Source organism: Gossypium hirsutum, chromosome A04 (genome assembly GCF_007990345.1).
Source record: "Gossypium hirsutum isolate 1008001.06 chromosome A04, Gossypium_hirsutum_v2.1, whole genome shotgun sequence".
NCBI lineage: Eukaryota > Viridiplantae > Streptophyta > Magnoliopsida > Malvales > Malvaceae > Gossypium > Gossypium hirsutum.
The window spans coordinates 65425273-65448235 of record NC_053427.1 but is presented as its reverse complement, the minus strand read 5'-3'; the positions used below and the strand labels follow the sequence as shown (position 1 = coordinate 65448235).

The following is a 22963-nucleotide window of genomic DNA, read 5'->3' as shown; positions in this document are numbered from 1 at the left end:
ATATAAATTTCGGTTTAATGTGTAATTGTAGACGTGAAATTTTAATTGTAGTTTAAATGTATAGTTGAAACTTTAATTTTTTGATTTAATCATACACATTTTAAAAAATAAATACATCAATATATTTTTATATTGAATAAATATAAATATTTATGTATGCAATATATAAATATAAAATAATGTTATATCAATAATTGTGTTAATAATTTACAAGAACTAGATCAAATTAAAATTCATGTATACAATTGCACACTAAACCATTGTTCATGTATGCTTTCGGGATTTAACCCTTTTTGATATATATATTTTTAAAAAATAATAATTTATATTTATCTTATTTAGATTTATATTATATAAAAATCCAAGATACACAAGTTAAGTAGTTCACCATATTCACCCCTAAACACTAAAAATTAAACCCCAAACACCAAACTCCAAACCCCAAATCATAGACTATAAACATATACCCTATACCCTAAATCCTAAATCCTAAATATATATATTACAAGGGACAAAAGTAATTAAAAAAGAGTCTTATTGCTTACCTAACCCTAAAATAAATTAATTTTTTGTCATTTTATCAAAAACCCTAACCCTTAAACCTTAATAGCCTAACCCCTAAAACCATCAAAAATGCTAAGACCCTAACTACCAAACTCTAAATCATAAATCATAAACCCTAAACTCAAAACTCTAATCACAAAATAATAAACATTATATCATAAACCCTAAACCCCCAAACCATAGACATTAAACCTTAAATCTCAAACCTTAAACCCTAAAATAAAATGATTTAAAAAACAATCAGTCATATACTTAAAAAACTTTAAAATTATTTTAAATAATAGTATTTTAATTTTTTTCATTTTTAATAAATATTTTTCTATGTTTTTAATTTCAAATTTTTTCAATGTGTCATTATTTTTTTTGAAGAATTTAAATATTCAATTAAAAATTGTATTTTAATTAATATAAATAAACCAGTTAAATAATAAATGGACAGATAAAATGTTTTTTGTGGCGTTTTTAAAAAAAGCGCCGCTAATGCTCGATCTATAGCGGCATTTTTCAAAATGCGCTGCTAGTGCCACTAAAGCTCAACATAAAACGACGGCGTTGTGCTTAATTTTTTTGTGGCGTCGCTAATGGTTGACCTATAACGGCGTTTTTTAAAAGCGCGGCTAATGCTCTATCTATAGCGGCGTTTTTCAAAAAGTGCCGCTAATGCCACTAAAGGTTGTGCTTAATTTTTCTGCGGCGTTTTTCAGCCGCTAATGGTCGACCTATAGCGGTGTTTTTTAAAAAACGCCGCTAATGCTTGATCTATAGCGGCATTTTTCAAAAAGCGCCGCTAATGCTCGATCTATAGTGGCATTTTTCAAAAAGCGCCGCTAACCTCTATTTATAGTGGCGTTTGACACCGCTAAAAACTTGATTTGCTGTAGTGAAAACGTGAATTTTCTTAATAATCGTCACGACCAATGTTGTAGAGCTTATGGATCTAAAATCAAAAGAAACTCGATCTACTTTGTGGAAATTGACGATTACACGATTTGGAGATTAGAAGTATTGCAACATACGTGCCCTGTCCCTTAGCTCGAAGCTACTTCTTTACTTGGTTATGCCACCTTTCTCACATTAGTAGCTAGCTAGTTTAGCTTATATCTATATAGTTTTGGTTAGGACTATATTTCTTTTTTCTTTTATTTTTCAATCATTGTTAGGACTCTATATTTACTTCTTTAATATTTTAACTTCTCATGATTTAGTTTACTTTGCCCTAGTTAACTGTTAACTGATGCTAGTATTTTATACTACTTTGGTTTAAATATAGTAGTGGTCTTTGTACTCTTTTGAACTTTCAATTTTAATCCATCTAATTTAATTTTGAGATATTGAATCCTTATACTTTTTTTTTATTTAAAAATCTTCATCCAATTGTGCTGTTAGAATTGTCATTTTATTTAAAAAATTATTTTACATTAATTTTATATATTGTATAGTTAAGTTTAAATAAAAATATTTTTGATATATAAATGATTGTAATTAAAATTAATTTTATTTAAAAAGTATTTGTTCAAATTTGATTTAATATAGACTTAACAAATATTCCAAAATTTGGAGAGATGTTATTACATCAGAGGTGTTTATAGACTAAACCGAACTTCAAAAAAATTTCCTAGCTCGAGCCTAACCCAGCTCAATCTACCCAAATGACCTATTTCACTATTTAAAAATAATAAAAATATTTTTTATTTAAATGTAATTATAAAAAAATATTAATATTATTGTAAAATTATTTTATATTTTGTTATTATTTTTAAATAGTAAAATGGGTCGAGCAGAGCCAATCCATGGATAAAAATACGAGTCCAACATGTTTAAGGAGTATTTTTTTTATTTTTTAGAAATTTTAATATTTTTTCATATTTTTTAAAAATTAAAATAAATTATTTGATTTTTATTTTTTTTACTTTTTTGAAAATCAAAAAGTTTTTATTTTTTCATAATTTTATAATACTTCAAACCAGATCCAAAAATTCGATTAGATCCAGAGCGCCATAGTAGTTGTCGAAGCTAAACATAAAATTTAAAATATATAAATAATCTATAATTTAACAAAATCATGCTTATAAAAAAATTAAAAACAATTAACATAACATAGTGAAATAACTAAACAATTACCTGATATAAAAGCGATCAACTAAACTGATTGATCCAATTACACTCTTTAGCCGCGATGTTGCTTCAACACAAACTCATGAATTTTTTTTTTTTTTTTTGTAAACTACGTATGAAATTAAAAACTCAAATCCAATGCTAAGTGGTGATCTCCAATTTCTAATTTTATCAAATATTAAAATTAATTTAAAAATAAAATAAAAAAATTATTAACAATTTGTGGAGTCGTTTCGAATAAAGTAAGAATCCTTAAAACATTTCAACAACAATTTGAACGATTTTCCACAATCCATCAATATAATTGACATTTTCATTTCATTCATAAATAGACATAAATTTCACATTTTTAAAATTAGCCCAAGCAACACAAGAAGGAAAAACATTTACACACATGAGTGCTCAACCGAATTCCCAATAGTTGTTGGGGATCAATCTGTATACATAAATATTGTACGTTATTATGGTATTTCTATTAAAATAAAAATGCATAGGATATGTTTACATTTTGGTGTAAACTCAGGTTGGTATAAATTTCACTGATACATTTTTGTCTATTTTGATTTGTATCCATAAGTTTAAGCTTGTAATGCTTATCAATTCATACATTATTTTAAACTTTTAAATTAATTTTTATTTTTTATCTTAATTATTTTTATAATTACTTTAGAAAATAAAATATAATAATTTAATTAAGTTGTTGAACATAATTAATTAATTTTAAAATTAATATTTTCATATAAATATATTTATATGTTTATAATTGAAATATGTTTACATGTAAAATAAAAATAAAAAAAATACTAATAAACATGAAATGATATATCGAAATATAACAATACAAATATGTATTTGTATCAAAACAAAAAAAAAAAAAAACATGTCCATCTATATGTTAGGAGAGTTGCTCTCCTAAGATAATTTTTAAAAATAAAAAGTCACTCTTATTCTTATACAATTTTTTTTTTTTTACTTTGTCAATAACCATTAATTTATTTTTAAAAAAACCACTTATATAATGTATGTATAATAGGTAGTCTTATTAGAAAATTTTAAAGAGAGTAAATAATGATAAAATTATTTGAATGAGATGACGTTATCTTAATTAACGAACATCAATTTATAGAATTATGCTTTGTTAATTTTTAAATATAATTATGCATTATTAACATATTTAAATATATCAATTTTAAAAAAAATTATTTTAACCCTTCATTTAATTTTTTGCTTCTTTTAATCCTTAAACTTGCGTTGTTTGTCAAATTACCCAAAAATAGAGGGAAAGTTAACGTTAACTTTACTGGTATAACATTCAAATAGATTGCCACTTGAATGTCTCATTAACAATTGATTATTTAAAATATTTAAAAATTAAAAAATTATTTTAAAACATTTAAAATTATAAAAAATATTTTAAAATTTAATTAATTGCTAATGTGGTCTACATGTGGATGCCACATCAGTAAAATTAACAAACTTTAACTTTTTCATCTATTTTGAGATAATTTGATAAATAATGTAAGTTAAAGAGTTGAAAGAAGAAAAAAAATTAAATAAATGGTTAAAATAATTTCCTTTATAAAGTTAGAGGATAAAATAAGAATTATCCCTAAATTTAATGCAACTTCTTTTACTTGTAAAGGATTGATATAATTGGACCCAACATCAACGTGAAAGAGGACTTGAATTTACAACATATTGATACAAGATCCAATCTCTGCCCTCCAATCTCGTCGTCCAGAAATAGTCAAAATTTAAAGGGTCAAGATTGTTTGAAAAAAATTGTGACGAGAAGCAGGAGATAATACAATATGGGGGGTGGAGAAAAGCAGGGGAAGAGCCAAACACCGAAAAGGGCGGGGAATCGCGAGTGATTAAGAGCGAATCAAACGATTCGTCTTTCGGTCATATAAATAATATCCCATTTCTCCCTGTACTTCAATTCCCTCTCCTCTCTTCCTCTTTCCATTTTCAATCTCTTCTTTCAGATCTCATTGAAAGGTACTGCTCCTTTTCCTTTCTCTTTTTTCCTTTTTCCTTCACAATAAAATGCTTTGAACAGATCGATTCGAATATTATCAAGATTTCCTTTTTTATTATAAATGGAAGTGGAATTCATTTCGTTTGAGAATGAGCTTTTTTTTTCTTTAATAATTAAACTCTTGATTCTGTTTTTGTTCATCAGATTTGTGAAATTAAGGATAATATTTGGTTCATCTATAAAAGTTGTAGCTTTCGAATGCTACTGATCTCTCTATATGTTTTGTTATGTCCATAAATTGCTCGATTTCATAAATCCCTAGGTAACTAATGTTGAATTGTTCTTTTTGGTTGCTTTGCTTCCCCCCCCCCACCAACCCTCCCCACCTAAAAACAAGAATGTAATTTGGATGCAAAAGTTGATTATATGTTGAAATAAAATGTATTTTTTTTTGTTTCGTGAATAATAATCATTTCCATTGTCTTTGTAGTTTAATTGTATATTTAATCTTTTACTCTAACATGAAAAAACAAATTCTCAGAAACTTTTGATAACGTAGAAAGGAAGTATATTTACAATGAAATAATGCATTAATGTGTCATAGAGTGAAATTTTGAAGTTGAATTCTAGTCTGATGAGGATATTTGTTTCTTTTTTTGGATTTTATTACCATAAGACTTTGAGCTGTGGTGTGTTAAATTTGTTGTTTTCCAACTAAAATTTTCACTTTAAGGAACATTAATTTAGCGCCTTATGATGTGACAAGGTAGATATGGACACCTTCCTATTCACTTCCGAATCTGTCAATGAGGGCCACCCCGACAAGATTTGCGACCAGGTTTCAGATGCTATTCTTGATGCATGCCTAGAACAAGATCCAGAAAGCAAAGTAGCTTGTGAAACTTGTACCAAGACAAACATGGTTATGGTCTTTGGCGAGATCACAACCAACGCTAAAGTTGACTATGAGAAAATCGTTCGTGATACTTGCAGAGGTATAGGGTTTACATCAGCTGATGTTGGCCTTGATGCTGACAACTGCAAAGTTCTAGTTAACATTGAGCAACAGAGCCCTGATATTGCTCAAGGAGTTCATGGCCACCTCACCAAGAAGCCTGAGGAAATTGGGGCTGGTGACCAGGGTCACATGTTCGGTTATGCAACTGATGAAACCCCTGAGTTTATGCCTCTAACCCATGTGCTTGCAACCAAGCTCGGCGCCAGGCTCACTGAAGTGAGGAAGAACAAGACATGCCCATGGCTGAGGCCTGACGGTAAAACCCAAGTGACTGTCGAGTATCGTAATGAGGGTGGAGCCATGGTCCCTATTCGTGTTCACACAATTCTCATTTCAACCCAACATGATGAGACTGTCACCAATGAGAAGATCCATGCAGATTTGAAAGAACATGTTATTAAGCCTGTTATTCCTGCGAAGTATCTCGATGACAAAACCATTTTCCATCTCAACCCATCTGGTAGGTTTGTAATCGGTGGACCTCATGGAGATGCGGGACTCACTGGCCGAAAGATAATTATTGATACCTATGGTGGGTGGGGTGCTCATGGTGGAGGTGCCTTCTCAGGAAAGGATCCTACAAAGGTGGACCGTAGTGGTGCCTACATTGTTAGGCAAGCAGCAAAGAGTGTTGTGGCCTCAGGGCTTGCACGCCGCTGTATTGTGCAAGTATCCTATGCAATCGGTGTGCCTGAACCATTGTCGGTATTTGTTGACACATACAAGACAGGCAAGATCCCAGACAAGGATATATTGCAATTGATTAAGGAGATCTTTGACTTCAGGCCAGGGATGATCTCTATCAATCTTGATTTGAAGAGGGGAGGCAAATTTAGGTACCAAAAGACTGCTGCTTATGGTCATTTTGGACGTGATGACAAAGATTTCACTTGGGAGATTGTCAAGCCTCTTAAACCAAAGGCCTAACTTGGTTTGGTTACATTAAAATTTCAGCAAATGGTTACTATTGTAGCCATGATTCTGGTATACAGCAGAAGAATAAAGAAACATGTGATTTTTATTTTTTAAAATCTTTACTACTATTATATTCAATTTTTTTTCTATTAATGAAAGAACATCATTTGTGCTATAATATGCTTTTGCACCATTACAGCCATCTCTTTTTTTGTTCCCATTTTCTCAAAGGAATAAGTGTAAAGTAAGGGTAACGATTGTTTAATAACATTCACCAATATCAGAGCATACACGAAAGATAGCTTTGGAACTGAACTGGTTGCTCAACTGCAGGCAAAGTTAATTGAGTTAAATACCCATAATCATTATGTCAATTGCTTGCCTATTTTGGAACTACTCATTTCCAAAATGCTCTGCTCTGTCAAACAAACATTTCCTAAAATAGCATGTCTGCGCAATGATGAGGAAACCCGGAAAATGCTGTATTTGGAGGACTCGATGACATATAGTTTTAAAAGTTTAAATGGAGTTTTCACCAAAGAAACAAAAAAGTTTTTAAGTGGAGATATATATGTATATATATGAAACATAACTTTTTTATACAAAGTTTGAGCGTAGAATTGTTCGTGTAGTGCATATTTTACCTGAATGTTTCATTGGAGTTTTTTATTCGTCAAAACAAAGAGCTCTCTATATTTTAGTGTTGATTGTAATGTACAAAATATATTATCTAACTTCTACCAATAACTATTTTGGACCAGGTTTAATCCCAGCTATGTGTTCCTTACAAAGAATTTGGATTGATATAGAATGATTAGCTATTTTACCCATCTAATTTTAAAAAATTTAATATTTACAAAAATAACATTGGTTCAAAAATATTCACTAAAATAACTTAAAATGAACAGTAAATTTAGGGTTTGAAAACCCAATAGCCGGCACCACCTTATATTTTGGCCCCATCATTACCTAATGATTATGTCAGCCTTTATAAAAACGAATATTTTGAGTTCGGGACATGAATGGTTAACACTAGGGTAATTTTTTTTAAATCGTATCATATAGGAATACAAAAATACCAGTATTTAAAAAAATATTGGTTCTGGTTGTGTAATGGCAGGCACTAGAGTCATTTAAAAAATTTTTTTTGGTGCTGGCCAGTACTAAGTACATTTTTCGGGTCCCAAGACACTTTTTTTTTAACTTTGGGACACTGATGGCTGGCACCAGTGTCATTTTAAGGCAAGTAGATGATTGACACCAAGTACATTTTTCGGGTCTCAAGGCATTTTTTTTTACTTTGGGACACTAATGGCCGACATTACCTCTTTCAGGTCCCAATTTTTTTTTTGGGGGTTTTGGGACACCGATGTCCGACACCAACTTTATTAGATTAAATTTTTTTTTATTTTAGAACACTGATGGCCAACACCAAGTATTAAAAAATTAGTTTTCTTAATTTTGGGAGTTAGATGGCCGGAACCTCTTCTCACTCTATATATAGGAGATAGTTTGGGTTTTGATAATGTAAATGGATGAGAAATTATTTTTTTGAAAGAGCCATCAAAATGAGAATGTTTTGTAGTGCATCATCAAATGAGTTTTTTGTAGAGGATTGCAGACGAGAGTTTTTTGTAATGTACAACCGAATTTCAGGGTTAAATTATATACTGTCATGTTTTAACGGATTTGAATTATATATTTTCATGTCAACTGTAAAAGTTATGCCATTAAGGGCAGAATGACTTTTTGCGCCATAGATGGCTAACCGAGATGTCCAACGCAGATGGACATTATCTATGGTGCAATAGTGTTTATTCCGCAACTTATAAGTGGGGTATTGATGTAACGTAGACCTGATTCAAGCAGAAGACGACTAATTGTGAAGAAACTACTATTCAAAATAATTGTATTATTTCTTTAAAATGTTTGTATTTTTTATATCTGTAAATTTAATATAGTTGTTTAGGGTTTAATGTTTCATTTTTATATTTTCGTGTATTAATTTCTTAGAATGTTTGTATTTTTTTGTATCTGTAAATTTAATTTAGTCCGTATTATATGTAGTTTGAATTTAAAATTTTCGTTTATTAATTTTACCCATCTATTTGTAGTTTCTTGTGTGTTTAAATTTAATCTAGTGCGTGTTATTTTTGTTTGAATTTTATATTTTTGTGTATTAATATTCTAGAATGTTTGTATTTTATTGTATGTATAAATTTAATTTGTTGTGTACTATTACTTATTCGAATTATATATTTTATTATTAAATATTTCGAAGTCATTTATTCAAAAAATAATTATTTTAGAAAATTAAATTAATATTAAAAAATAGAATAATTACAAAATAAAGTAAATATTTACAAATAAAAATCAAAATTGTCGTGATCTCGGCTACGTCCCTAGCACTGGCGTGTAACAGTCCGACTGCCTCCGTCCGTGCACCTTGGTAAGGCATTTGATAGTTGCTCAGTCCGGCCTCTGGTGTCTCGCCCGGTATACTTAGAAAAGTAATATAATCATATACACCATAATCATGAGTTAAAAGGTATTACGTGACCGGAGGTGCTGATGGAAAAATATCTTCAATAGTAGGTGTGCGTGCTTCCCGATTGAACTCTGAGTGGTATGAGGACAATCCAGACCGTATCGAATGTTGAGGCTCGTGGTCGTCACCAAAAATATCCTAGAACAATTGAGGAAATTAGGGCTCGGGCTCGGGCTCCGAGTGGTTTAATGACGAGTTGGATGGTATGATGATGAGCCAAATGCTTCATATTAGTGCTCGGGATCGAGGTTTGAAGCAAAATTGGTTTCGGTGTTCCCGAATGGCGGAACTCGATTATAGCGCAGTCATGCGTTCCTCTGTAACCATCAGGAAGATTCAGGTTGCACATCTTCCTGGACCAGGATATAACAACCTTGGAATATAAATGGCTTCCCGTGTGCCATATACCATTCTGTGTACTTGCGCTAAAGAGAGAACCCTTTCTCTAAAACATACAAGGGAGGGCGCCTCGAATGTTGATCATTCTACAGAAAGATATACGGTTCATGTTTTTTTGCCCAATTTAAAGCGTCCCGACCTAAACCCTTTTTGTCCATTCCGTGGACTTCTTTGATGTCGACGGGAGGGTTCTAGATAGGCTGTGCGCAATCGAACTGGCTCAATACCCGACCTACATCGTGTTACTCTACCATATGGAAATGAATTAATGGAACATTTGACACAAACAGTTGTTGCTGCTCAGTAACCCATAATGGTATCAGTGTCGCGATCCCTTCATCGACATATGACATCCATAAAAATTGCATAATATAGACAACACGTTATTAGTTAATTTTATTGTGCAATTATTGTATTTAAAAAAGAAAGATTCGAAAACGTATTTTACGCCATCCCGGAATGAGTCTCGATCATCATACAGTACACGGGTACGGTGAACAATCACCCGATTCCCGATACAATTGACCATCTAAAAATAATAATAAATTATCAGATTATTTTTTCCATGCAAAAATGAGTATACTATACTATATAATTAAAAAACATATGACAAAATTGAACTATATATTTACCTGTTCACGAGTGGCCACACATACGGTTGGTGGCTCACTAATGCCAAAAATGACATTCGATATAATGCCCAAGATTGCAGTAGAAGGCAACAATCTCCCATTGTTTTTGTAGAGCTCGCGGTATAAGCATGCCAACACTGTAGAGCCCCAACTAAATCTACTGGCAATCTCAAGATCCTCTAATAAGGGGAGATACATAATGTGGACTTTATTTTGATTGACGTCCAGCAACAGTATCCCACCTATAAGTTGCAGAATGAATGCTCTTGCAGTGTAGATAATGTCCATCTACATTGGACCACTCAAAAGATGCTGGAAGTTTTCTCTTAACCAGGTAAATTTAACACTGGTTAATCGTCATTCCTCATCGTTGAGGGGCACTCTTTCAACCATGGATCGAGCACATTTCCAAGCTCATTCACTGCTTTGTCGTTTATAGATAGCCCCAGTTGGAGTGCTACGTCTTGTAGTGTAATAGTTACCTCCCCATACGAAAGGTGGAACGTATGTGTCTCCGGGCACCATATTTCAACTAAGGTCATTATTAAATCGGCCTGCAGCGCAAATATCTGAATGTATGCGGCTACCCCACGACGTTCAAATACGGTAAAACTCTTCGATTGGGAAAATAATCAAGATCATAACCGGGATTATGCAATCAGGGTCTCACAATTTGGTACTGATCCTGCGTTTATAATAAATACAGAATTTTATATTTCTTGTTTAAAAAAGAATTTAAATGAATATTTAAAATTAAACAGGACATTTTTCTTCTCGTTTACCTTATTCACATTTTTAGCAATGTGGTTGTTGTCATTTAAAAGAATATTAAGATTACGGTCCATTGAGTGATCGGTGGTGGTCGGCGGTGAACGATGCTTGATGGAGGTGTTTGGAGGTGATCAACGATCGACAGAGAACAATGACTATTGACAGTGAGTGACAGTTATCAGCGGTGGTAATTGGGTTTTAGGTTGAAGTACCCTATTTATAGCGGGGGACTATAGTGGCTGAGTAAGGGTAAAATTGGAAAAATAAAGAAAAAAACTTGTTTGAGGCACTAACCTGTTGAGTCACCTTACACCAGGTCTAGCCTTCTAGTGCCGGCCAATGGAAGGCTAAATGGGCTTGGTGCCGGCCAATTCTTGGCCATTGTTGACTGGCCTGACGCTGACGCAGGCCTGATACAGGCCCTGACACGTCCTTTCAATTTTTTTTTTATTTCATTTCCATTTCCATTTCATTCCATTTCTATTTCCATTTCATTTAAATTAGTTTTTTTTTTCATTAAAATTTTTTTTTCTCATTTCAATATTTTTCATATTAATGACAAGTAGCTCAATTTTTTTTTCATTTCAGTTTTTGTTTTCACTTCAATTTATAATTTATTTTCATTTGAACTTTCATTCCATTCCATAATCATTACAAATTCATTTCATTTCATATTCATTTAACATTTCATTTCATTAATTTTTTTTCCATTGAAATATTTTTTCCTAATATACAATTTTTTTTCATATTAATCACAAGTAGTCTCATTTCAATTTATTTTTTTCACTCATTTCATATATTTTCATATTAATTAGAAGTAGTCTCAATTACATTTTATTTAATTTTTTCATTTTTTATTTAAAGTTTTCTCAATTTAAATATCATTCCATTTCAAAATTTTAAATTCCATTTAAATTCAAAAATTTTCTCATTTTATTTTTTTTTCTTTTTTTTAGGCCTGACCTATTAGGTCACATCGTAGCAGGCCTAGTGCCTGCCAAGCCGTCTACTGGTGCCCGCCACTGAAAGCCTATTTGCCAGCCTACCGCAAGCCTGACACAAGCCTGACCCGTCCTTTCAACTTTTTTTTTTTATTTCCATTTCCATTTCCATTTCCATTTCATTTAAATTATATATTTTTTTTCGATTTAAATTTAATTTCTTCTCATTTCATTTAAATAATATTTTTTCCATTTTAATTTACATTTTATTCATATTAATTTTTCTCTCATTGTAATTTATTTCATTTCAATTTATACTTTATTTTCATTTCATATTCATTTCACTTTATTCACTTTTTAATTAAAAACTTAAATTTAATTTATATATTTCATTTTTTTTTCTCATGTTAGGCCTAAGTAAGCGGGCTTCAGCTTGGTGCTAGCTAATGTAAGGCCATCTGTGGCAGGCTTTGTGACAGCCAATGTAAGACTATCTCTGGCAGGCCTTGGTGTTGGCCATTAAAAGATCTTTTGGCTGGTCACCTTAAATTAATCTCTTTTTTCCTTCTTTAATTTCTATTAAATTTGAATTTCATTTCATTTCATTCCCTATTTTAATTTCATTTTCATTTCACTTTTTACTTTATTTGATTTTCAGTTAAATTAATATATTTAATGTGTTTCAAAATAAATATGTATGTATATTGTATTATAATTTAATGTGTTTTAAAATAAATATGTATGTCTATTGTATTATAATTTAACATGTTTTAAATTAAATTTGCATGTATATTCTATTAGAATTTAATGTGTTTTAAATTAAATATGCATGTCTATTCTAATATAATTTAATGTGTTTCAAAATAAATATGCATGCATATTATATTATAATTTAATGTGTTTTAAATTAAATATGCATGAATATTGTATTATAATTTAACGTGTTTTAAATTAAGAATAAGAAAAAATATGTATTAATTATTATATTTAATTAATTGTATAATTTGAATAAAGTATATCATTTGTGTAATTTTTCATATTTTTACAATGTTTTTACAAGAACATGCGCTCAATAATATATCATTCGTCATGTTTGAGTCTGACGTTACGAGACGATTGACTGGAAATATAAACACGATGTGGGCAAGTTGATTGGTTGTGTCCGGATGTTCGACACAGTGCACAGTTTGGGTTTTCCCATCTCCCTGACATCTATGTCATTTCAAATTCTCGTCGATTGTGGTCGACTTTTAGGATGTCTACGGAGACTATGGTCAGGCACCATCTCGAAAGCAGGCGATGAAACTTTCCAATTTGAGACATCAGAGATTATAGGAAATTCGTTCTCCCATATACGCAATGTGCGTTACAACGTGTAGATCTCGTCTATGAATTGTTCAACATTTAAGTTTGCTCTCGCACACGCTGCATGAACATACACACACGGATATCGGAGAGTCTAAAATATTTCGCACTCGCAATACCTATTTCGCAGATCAACTACGTACGACCTAGGTGGAAGACCCGAGCGATGGCCGATGTACTCTTGAAATCGAAAAATTTCCAAGTTGCGCAAATACAATTCTGTGTTCATTGTTTGCGCCTTTCGACTATTTACCACCATGGCTGTGACAGCCCTAAAATGACCCTAGTCGGAAAGCGGTTTCGGGACCGCTAAACCGAGTCACCAAATTATTTGAATGTGATATTTATTGTCTAAAATATGTGATTATGAAGGTGTGAAAGTTTTAGGCTTCGATTTAGTAAATTGCATGTGAATTTAGTCAAAAGGACTTATGGGTGACATTTTTGAAATGTGATAGGCTAATCTACAAGGACCTAATAGTGCATGTAATCAAAAGGGAGGACTTGCATGTCAATTTCCCCCCCCCCCAATATGTAGTGGCCGGCCATGAGCATGGGTGGACAAGATGTTATGGCTAAAAACATGTCATAAACATGTTGGGGTAGTGCATTATGTAAGGATTAATAAAATAAAGAGCATGGGTGAACAAGATGTTATGGCTAAAAACATGTCATAGACATGTTGTGTTGGTGCATCATGGGAGGAAACAATAAAATAAAGTTAGTAATAAAGAAATGGAGAAAGAAAAAAAGAGAAAGAAAAGGATGAAAACAAAAGGAAAAAAAAATGTGTCCATTCTTTTTTCATTCTTCTTGACCGAAAATTCAAAAGAAAGAAGGGAGGAAATGTTAAAAGAGATTCGGCCATGCTTGTAGCTAGGTGAAGCTCAAGAGCTTAGAGGACAAAAGTTGGATAAGGGAAGGGAAAAAGTGATCGAATAGCCGCCGAGATCGTTCGACCACATCCGAGGTAAGTTTTAAGTGATTAAACGTTGAGTAAATTCAAATATAATAGGACATGATGAGTTGATTTAATAAGATATGATGTGGCCATGATATGTTCTAAGCTCAAATGGTAAGTTCTTAAGTGTTTGAGCTTGGGAATTTAAGGGTAATTTGAAATAGTCTGCTTAGGACAGCAGCAGTAACGTGACTTTAGAAAATCACCATAAATTTATGGATTTGAATTAGAGGCTGAATGAGACAAGAAATTAAATATTAATGAGTCTAGTTTCTTATAAAAGAAACCGTGTAAGCAAAGGAATTTCCGATAATGAGATACTTAAAGTTGTGTGAGACAGCGCAGAATGACACTGTAATCCTCTGTTCTGTTTTTAGAAAATCATTATAAATTGTACAAAAATGGTTATAAGATAAAATTTATATGCTTAGACTCCTTAATGAGTCTAGTTTCAAATGAAATCAAATACAACACATTTTGAATTCTGTAAAATGAGAAATCTGATTCGTAGTGAAGAGTGGTCAGATTAGTCAAACAGTGAAACAGGGGAAACTTTAAGAAAAATCTGGTATTGATTGGCCAAACATAAAATTCTGGAAATTTTATAGATGGAAGATATACGAGTCTATATTCAGGAAAAATTAACGGAAAGTGATTTGGAGTTTTGTAGCTCCAATTATAAATAATTTAGTGACTATTGCTCAGGAAAAACAGCTTGTGCTGAATTTGAGATTGTGTTGTAAACCTTGATAAACTTGTTTTAGTTGCTCATAAGCTATTGATTAAACCCATACGTGAATTCTAAATTGTGATATTGAAAAATGATAGATGTAGATTCAGCCAAGACAGTGTGTATACGTGAAAGTATATGTGATAAGGCCTAATGGCCGATGTGATGAATGTGAAAGTGTATATATGTGATAAGGCCTAATGGCCGATGTGATGAATGTGAAAGTGTATATATGTGATAAGGCCTAATAGCCGATGTGATGAATGTGAAAGTGTATATATGTGATAAGGCCTAATGGCCGATGTGATGAATGTGAAAGTGTATATATGTGATAAGGCCTAATGGCCGATGTGATGAATGTGAAAGTGTATATATATCTGATAAGTCCTGAAGGGCATTTGTGTCAGTACTATATCCGGGTTAAAACCCCGCAGGCTTTATGCGAGAATATTATCACTGATTAATGTCCGTAAGCTTCGTGCTCGTACTATATCCGAGCTCTAAAGACCCGATGACTACGTGTGGGGATTTTGTCCGGGTAAGACCCGATAACTTCGTGTGGAGATTATGTCCGGGTAAGACTTCGTAATAAGAATTGCTTATAAATATATTCAATGCGAAAGGTTAAACAGGTATGTACTCCAAGTTTATATGTGAGCTTGATTTGCACTAAATCATAAGGTAGTTATGTGATGCATACGAGAGCAATCTATGAGACTATTCCTATGATTATGTGACATCGGATCAGTGTGAGAGGTTATGTGAAATCATACGATACATCTATGTCACATGAGCTCACTTTTATGTGAAAGTTTATCTGCCTATTGTATATGATGAGATGTGCATATTCGGTAAAGGGATGGTATGCCCGAAGGAAGAGTGAAATAAAAATACGAACAACTATGTTATAATTTGATTGTTATCTGTTGACACTGCTTAAAACTTACTAAGCATTGTAATGCTTACTCCGTTTACTCTGTTTCCTCTGTTTTATAGATCTCATTTGGAAGCTACAGGCTCGGGGATCATCAGCAACTAGTCACACTATCACTATCCACTGTTTGGTACTGCTATGTTTTGGATTATCTTATGGCATGTATAAAATAGACTAGTGGCGGAAGAATATTTTGGTTAATGTATATAAGCCATGCGAAAATGGCATCTTTTGAATGTTTACTTAGAGAAGTTTAAATTTTATCCCTGGCTGTGCTTAGTACTTATCTAAATGAAGGACCTTTATTTCAAGAAAAAGTTCAAAATTTTACGGTTCTGACATGAGTTACAAGCCCGGTAATGCCCCTTACCTATTCCGGCGACGGTTACGTGATAAGGGTGTTACATTTTATTGGTATCAGAGCTACGGTTTAGTCGATTCTAGGACTAACGTAGCACGCGTGAGTCTATTTATACATGCCATAAAGTGATAAAATGATAGTGTGATGATTTTTGACTATTAAAATGTGTTTGCTGTATTGTAATGAATCTTGATCCCGATCGAGCTGTAGCAAGCTTCTGACTATGAGAATTTGCGATATAACTTCATTTAGATATGCCTAAATTATTAAGTTGATCAGGTACGTATCATGTACTCGTATTTGAATTTCGATTTGGATTGAATTATAAGGGTATAAGTGATGCAATTTTGAAAGAGTGTTATGACTATAAATGTGATTTTTGTATGTGGCTATGGAACTGGAAGTTGAATGGTCGATAAGCATGTTGTGTTTGTATTCAAGTAATGTAAATGATATGCTAATGTGTATTGCTATATGTGTATATGTATATGAGAATTGAGAGTGATATATCCGGGCTAAGTCCCGAAGAGCATTCGTGCTAGTGATATATCTGGGCTAAGTCCCAAAGAGCATTCGTGCTAGTGATATATCCGGGCTAAGTCCCGAAGAGCATTCGTGCTAGTGATATATCCGGGCTAAGTCCCGAAGAGCATTCGTGCTAGTGATATATCCAGGCTAAGTCCCGAAGAGCATTCGTGCTAGTGATATATCGGGGCTAAGTCCCGAAGAGCATTCGTGCTAGTGATATATCCGGACTAAGTTCCGAAGAGCATTCGTGCTAGTGATATATCCAGGTTAAATCCTGAAGAGCATTCGTGCTAGTGATGTATCCGGACTAAGTTCCGAAGAGCATTCGTGCTAGTGATATATCCGTGCTAAACCCCGAAGAGCATTCGTGCTAGTGATATATCCGTGCTAAACCCCGAAGAGCATTCGTGCTGGTGTTATATCCGGGTTAGGTCCCGAAGAGCAATCATGCTGGTGACGTGTATTCGGGCCTTCGTGCCTAGTAGGCTTCGTGCCGGTAATTTGAGAAAAGTTTAAGTGTTCATTACTATACGAATTCAAATTTAAATGAGATGATATGTTTACAAGTGTACATACATGATGTTTATAGACTTGGTTAAGTCATTTCAATGTGTAATAACGAATGAATGAGAGCACTATGTGTGTGAATGATTAGAGGCACTGTGTGTGTGCGAATTCCTTTAACCGAGCACTATGAGTGCGAGATCGGTCAGTGGGCACTAAGTGTGTGAAGTGGAATTCATGTAAGACCTCGTCTGGGACGAAGGCATTGATTTGAGATAGTGTGTAAGACCATGTCTGGGACATGGCATCGGCTCGATATGTGAGAATATGTAAGACCATATCTAGGATATGGCATTGTAAGAGCTATATGTGCTTAATGAGTATCCGTAATGATTTCGAATGATTCAACAGGTATATTTAAGATGATAAATTAAGTAAGATCAGAATAAGTGATACAGGTATGTACGGAAGGTATGAGAAAATCAGATGAAGGTAAAAAGATGGTGGATATGTTGTTAAGAAATGAATTCATGTTGTAAATGTGTTATGAATTTAGTCTATGGAATGCTTGGCATATGAAGTCATATGTGCTATTGCTAAATGACCCCTATTTTTTTGTTAATCATATTCAAGAAATTATTTCGATTAAGTTTGACATTTGAAAGTCTGTAAGAATTTGTGATGAATGCTGATAATTTTGGATATATGGGTTATGTGCTAAAATAAATCCCATGCAGGTATACAATATGAGGCTTGATCGATTGTATACGGGTATCGTTAGCGGTGATTGAATGTGCTAAATGAACTCAATGTTCAGGTATGTGGAAGTTGATTTTCTGTTGGAAATAGGTTAAGTTGAATAGTGAGATATGATGGAGTGATAAAGGATATTTATTGGGATGTTTGAGTATATGTGTGCTTTCAGTCAGGTTACAACTTATACATGAATGAAAATGTAGGTTACAAATATGTGGGTTGATGATGTGAATTATACATATTAATATGTGCTTAATATGTGTTTGAAATGCATTTGTGAATTAAATTAAGTGATTATTGCTTATGAAATCAAGAAAATGAGATATATGTGCATACCTGTAGAAATAGATATGTATTTCTTTTAAGATAAGGAAATGATTTTTATAGATCAATGTGAAATCAATAATGAATTACAACTGCTATCAATGAGCTAATGTCTTTGTGGATATATAAGAGGACGTTATCCTAAACTATGCACCGGTAGAAATTTTCGGGGACAAAAATTTCTTAAGTGGGGGAGAGTTGTGACAGCCCTAAAATGACTCTAGTCGGAAAGCGGTTTCGGGACCGCTAAACCGAGTCACCAAATTATTTGAATGTGATATTTATTGTCTAAAATATGTGATTATGAAGGTGTGAAAGTTTTAGGCTTCGATTTAGTAAATTGCATGTGAATTTAGTCAAAAGGACTTATGGGTGACATTTTTGAAATGTGATAGGCTAATCTACAAGGACCTAATAGTGCATGTAATCAAAAGGGAGGACTTGCATGTCAATTTCCCCCCCTAATATGTAGTGGCCGGCCATGAGCATGGGTGGACAAGATGTTATGGCTAAAAACATGTCATAAACATGTTGGGGTAGTGCATTATGTAAGGATTAATAAAATAAAGAGCATGGGTGGACAAGATGTTATGGCTAAAAACATGTCATAGACATGTTGTGTTGGTGCATCATGGGAGGAAACAATAAAATAAAGTTAGTAATAAAGAAATGGAGAAAGAAAAAAAAGAGAAAGAAAAGGATGAAAATAAAAGGAAAAAAAAATGTGTCCATTCTTTTTTCATTCTTCTTGACCGAAAATTCAAAAGAAAGAAGGGAGGAAATGTTAAAAGAGATTCGGCCATGCTTGTAGCTAGGTGAAGCTCAAGAGCTTAGAGGACCAAAGTTGGATAAGGGAAGGGAAAAAGTGATCGAATAGCCGCCAAGATCGTTCGACCACATCCGAGGTAAGTTTTAAGTGATTAAACGTTGAGTAAATTCAATTATAATAGGACATGATGAGTTGATTTAATAAGATATGATGTGGCCATGATATGTTCTAAGCTCAAATGGTAAGTTCTTAAGTGTTTGAGCTTGGGAATTTAAGGGTAATTTGAAATAGTCTGCTTAGGACAGCAGCAGTAACGTGACTTTAGAAAATTACCATAAATTTATGGATTTGAATTAGAGGCTGAATGAGACATGAAATTAAAGCTTAATGAGTCTAGTTTCTTATAAAAGAAACCGTGTAAGCAAAGGAATTTTAGATAATGAGATACTTAAAGTTGTGTGAGACAGCGCAGAATGACACTGTAATCCTCTGTTCTATTTTAGAAAATCATTATAAATTGTACAAAAATGGTTATAAGATAAAATTTATATTCTTAGACTCCTTAATGAGTCTAGTTTCAAATGAAATCAAATACAACACATTTTGAATTCTGTAAAATGAGAAATCTGATTCGTAGTGAAGAGTGGTCAGATTAGTCAAGCAGTGAAACAGGGGAAACTTTAAGAAAAATCTGGTATTGATTGGCCAAACCTAAAATTCTGGAAATTTTATAGATGGAAGATATACGAGTCTATATTCAGGAAAAATTAACGGAAAGTGATTTGGAGTTTTGTAGCTCTAGTTATAAATAATTTAGTGACTATTGCTCAGGAAAAACAGCTTGTGCTGAATTTGAGATTGTGTTGTAAACCTTGATAAACTTGTTTTAGTTACTCATAAGCTATTGATTAAACCCATACGTGAATTCTAAATTGTGATATTGGAAAATGATAGATGTAGATTCAGCCAAGACAGTGTGTATACGTGAATGTATATGTGATAAGGCCTAATGGCCGATGTGATGAATGTGAAAGTGTATATATGTGATAAGGCCTAATGGCCGATGTGATGAATGTGAAAGTGTATATATGTGATAAGGCCTAATGGCCGATGTGATGAATGTGAAAGTGTATATATATGTGATAAGGCCTAATGGCCGATGTGATGAATGTGAAAGTGTATATATGTGATAAGGCCTAATGGCCGATGTGATGAATGTGAAAGTGTATATATGTATATATGTGATAAGGCCTAATGGCCGATGTGATGAATGTGAAAGTGTATATATGTGACAGGGCCGAGTGGCCAACGTGATGGATGTGAAAGTGTATAAATGTGATAAGTCCCGAAGGGCATTTGTGTCAGTACTATATCCGGGTTAAAACCCCGCAGGCTTTATGCGAGAATATTATCACTGATTAATGTCCGTAAGCTTCGTGCTCGTCCTATATCCGAGCTCTAAAGACCCGATGACTACGTGTGGGGATTTTGTCCGGGTAAGACCCGATAACTTCGTGTGGAGATTATGTCCGGGTAAGACTTCGTAATAAGAATTGCTTATAAATATATTCAATGCGAAAGGTTAAACAGGTATGTACTCCAAGTTTATATGTGAGCTTGATTTGCACTAAATCATAAGGTAGTTATGTGATGCATACGAGAGCAATCTATGAGACTATTCCTATGATTATGTGACATTGGATCAGTGTGAGAGGTTATGTGAAATCATACGATACATCTATGTCACATGAGCTCACTTTTATGTGAAAGTTTATTTGCCTATTGTATATGATGAGATGTGCATATTCGGTAAAGGGATGGTATGCCTGAAGGAAGAGTGAAATAAAAATACGAACAACTATGTTATAATTTGATTGTTATCTGTTGACACTGCTTAAAACTTACTAAGCATTGTAATGCTTACTCCGTTTACTCTGTTTCCTCTGTTTTATAGATCTCATTTGGAAGCTACAGGCTCGGGGATCATCAGCAACTAGTCACACTATCACTATCCACTGTTTGGTACTGCTATGTTTTGGATTATCTTATGGCATGTATAAAATAGACTAGTGGCGGAAGAATATTTTGGTTAATGTACATAAGCCATGCGAAAATGGCATCTTTTGAATGTTTACTTAGAGAAGTTTAAATTTTATCCCTGGCTGTGCTTAGTACTTATCTAAATGAAGGACCTTTATTTCAAGAAAAAGTTTAAAATTTTACGGTTCTGACATGAGTTACAAGCCCGGTAATGCCCCTTACCTATTCCGGCGACGGTTACGGGATAGGGGTGTTACAATGGCCTTTCGGACGGCCTCAATGTACACGTGCCCAGCCTCGATCTGCTTAGCATGTCCCAACCCTATCCTAGGCATCAATGTGGCCAACTTATAGAATGTTGCTGAGAAAACAACAAAAATCGATAGATAATGTGTGCGCCTCAGTACAGTGTTGATCGCCTCTACCAGGTTGGTCGTCATCTGCCCATATCGAAACCCCTCATCGTAACTTTGAGTCCATTGCCAGTTCTCCATGCTACCCAACCTTGTCCAAAAATTTGTTGGTAAAGATGACATCTGGGATTCAAGCCTCGTGAACTTCTACCTAAATCTTTGTAGTTCTAACTCATGAGTTGCATATGCAATTTAGAATTAGTATTTTAAAAACTTACAAGCTGAAAGATTTTGAAAAGGAATTTTTGAAATAAATACGCCCAATATTTTTTACCCATGTTCACGAGTTTTTTTTTTCAATCTTTATTCTTATAATCTCTGTAAAAGTTTGCCGCGATGTGCCGGATGCAATAAACAGACCTCCATAGAACCCCCGGTCGCTTTATCGTAGCGAGTAATCCTTTCGATCTATCTGATATAAGGCAAATATTGTCTTTTCTGACAATGTGCCTCCGCAGATTTCTAAGAAAAAATTCCCAAAACTCGAAGCACTCACGCTCCACGATGGAGAAAGTGATCAGAAATACATTTCAGTTGCCATCTTGTACAACAACAATCAGGAGTATTATCGTGTATTTTCCATACAACCAAGTCCCGTCCACTTGCACTATCGCCTTGCAGTGAAGGAATGCCCTAACACACGGCTCGAACGTCTAAAACAATCGGTGAAAAACTCGTTTCTCCGATTGTATCTCCCTGTCCGGGACTTTATATAGCAGTGATTGCAAATTAGTCACTGTCCCGTGCACATAGTCTTGCATCCCAACTATCCACCCTTGAAGCTTGTTGTATAGTGTATCCTAGTCACCATACAACTCTCCCATCACCATTTGCTTTGCCTACCATGGCTTTCAGTACGATACTTTATACTTGAATCGAGTTTGTAGGTCAGCAATAAGGACCGACACTTGAATGGTGGGCGACTCTTTCACCAAAGGGATGATGTAGTTGCATATAGTTTTTGCATCTAACTTTTGATGGTCTTGCGACATACAAGCGGACGTGCATGTATGTGGACCTTTTAATTTCCTTATCATCCACATCTGTGTCTGCTGTATTAACACGGCTCAAACATGCTAGTTACACCCACTTGAGGCTTTCCAACATTCTCCTACGTACAAAGACTACGTCGACTTCATTATTTTATAATCCATACTTAACTTCAAGCTAAGTTGTTTTATAGCATGTAAACAGTCTTTCTTGTTATCGAATTGTTTTCCTACGAAGAACTCTTCATCATCGAATTCATCATCAAGTAGATGAGCTAGCATAATGTTTGTATATTTCAGGAACTCGCATGCAAGAGCCGCATCAGGATCCACGTCAATCATGAAGGACCCTAGATTGTTTCTTATAACTATACCAGGGCCTGTGTTCCTGGCCGAATAGGGGTT

General features: G+C 33.5%; 1 protein-coding gene across 2 annotated transcripts; it reads left to right on the top strand.

Moving 5' to 3' along the window:
• The first annotated feature begins 4357 nt into the window (after positions 1–4357).
• Positions 4358–6771, top strand: LOC107931243 (S-adenosylmethionine synthase 4). 2 transcript variants are annotated; one of them, XM_016863076.2, is made up of 2 exons: positions 4358–4680; positions 5431–6771. In XM_016863076.2, exon 2 carries the CDS (start codon positions 5433–5435, stop codon positions 6603–6605), a length of 1173 nt encoding a protein of 390 aa, XP_016718565.2. In that variant the 5' UTR covers positions 4358–4680; positions 5431–5432; the 3' UTR covers positions 6606–6771. The 2 variants fall into 2 exon arrangements, with proteins under 2 accessions (XP_016718565.2, XP_016718566.2); XM_016863077.2 differs by having other exon boundaries at positions 4468–4680; positions 5427–6771.
• Positions 6772–22963: the final 16192 nt, after the last annotated feature.

What these genes read in the sequence shown, in the direction of transcription:
- LOC107931243 (XM_016863076.2), top strand. Translation starts at nt 5,433, where the DNA reads ATGGACACCTTCCTATTCACTTCCGAATCTGTCAATGAGGGCCACCCC.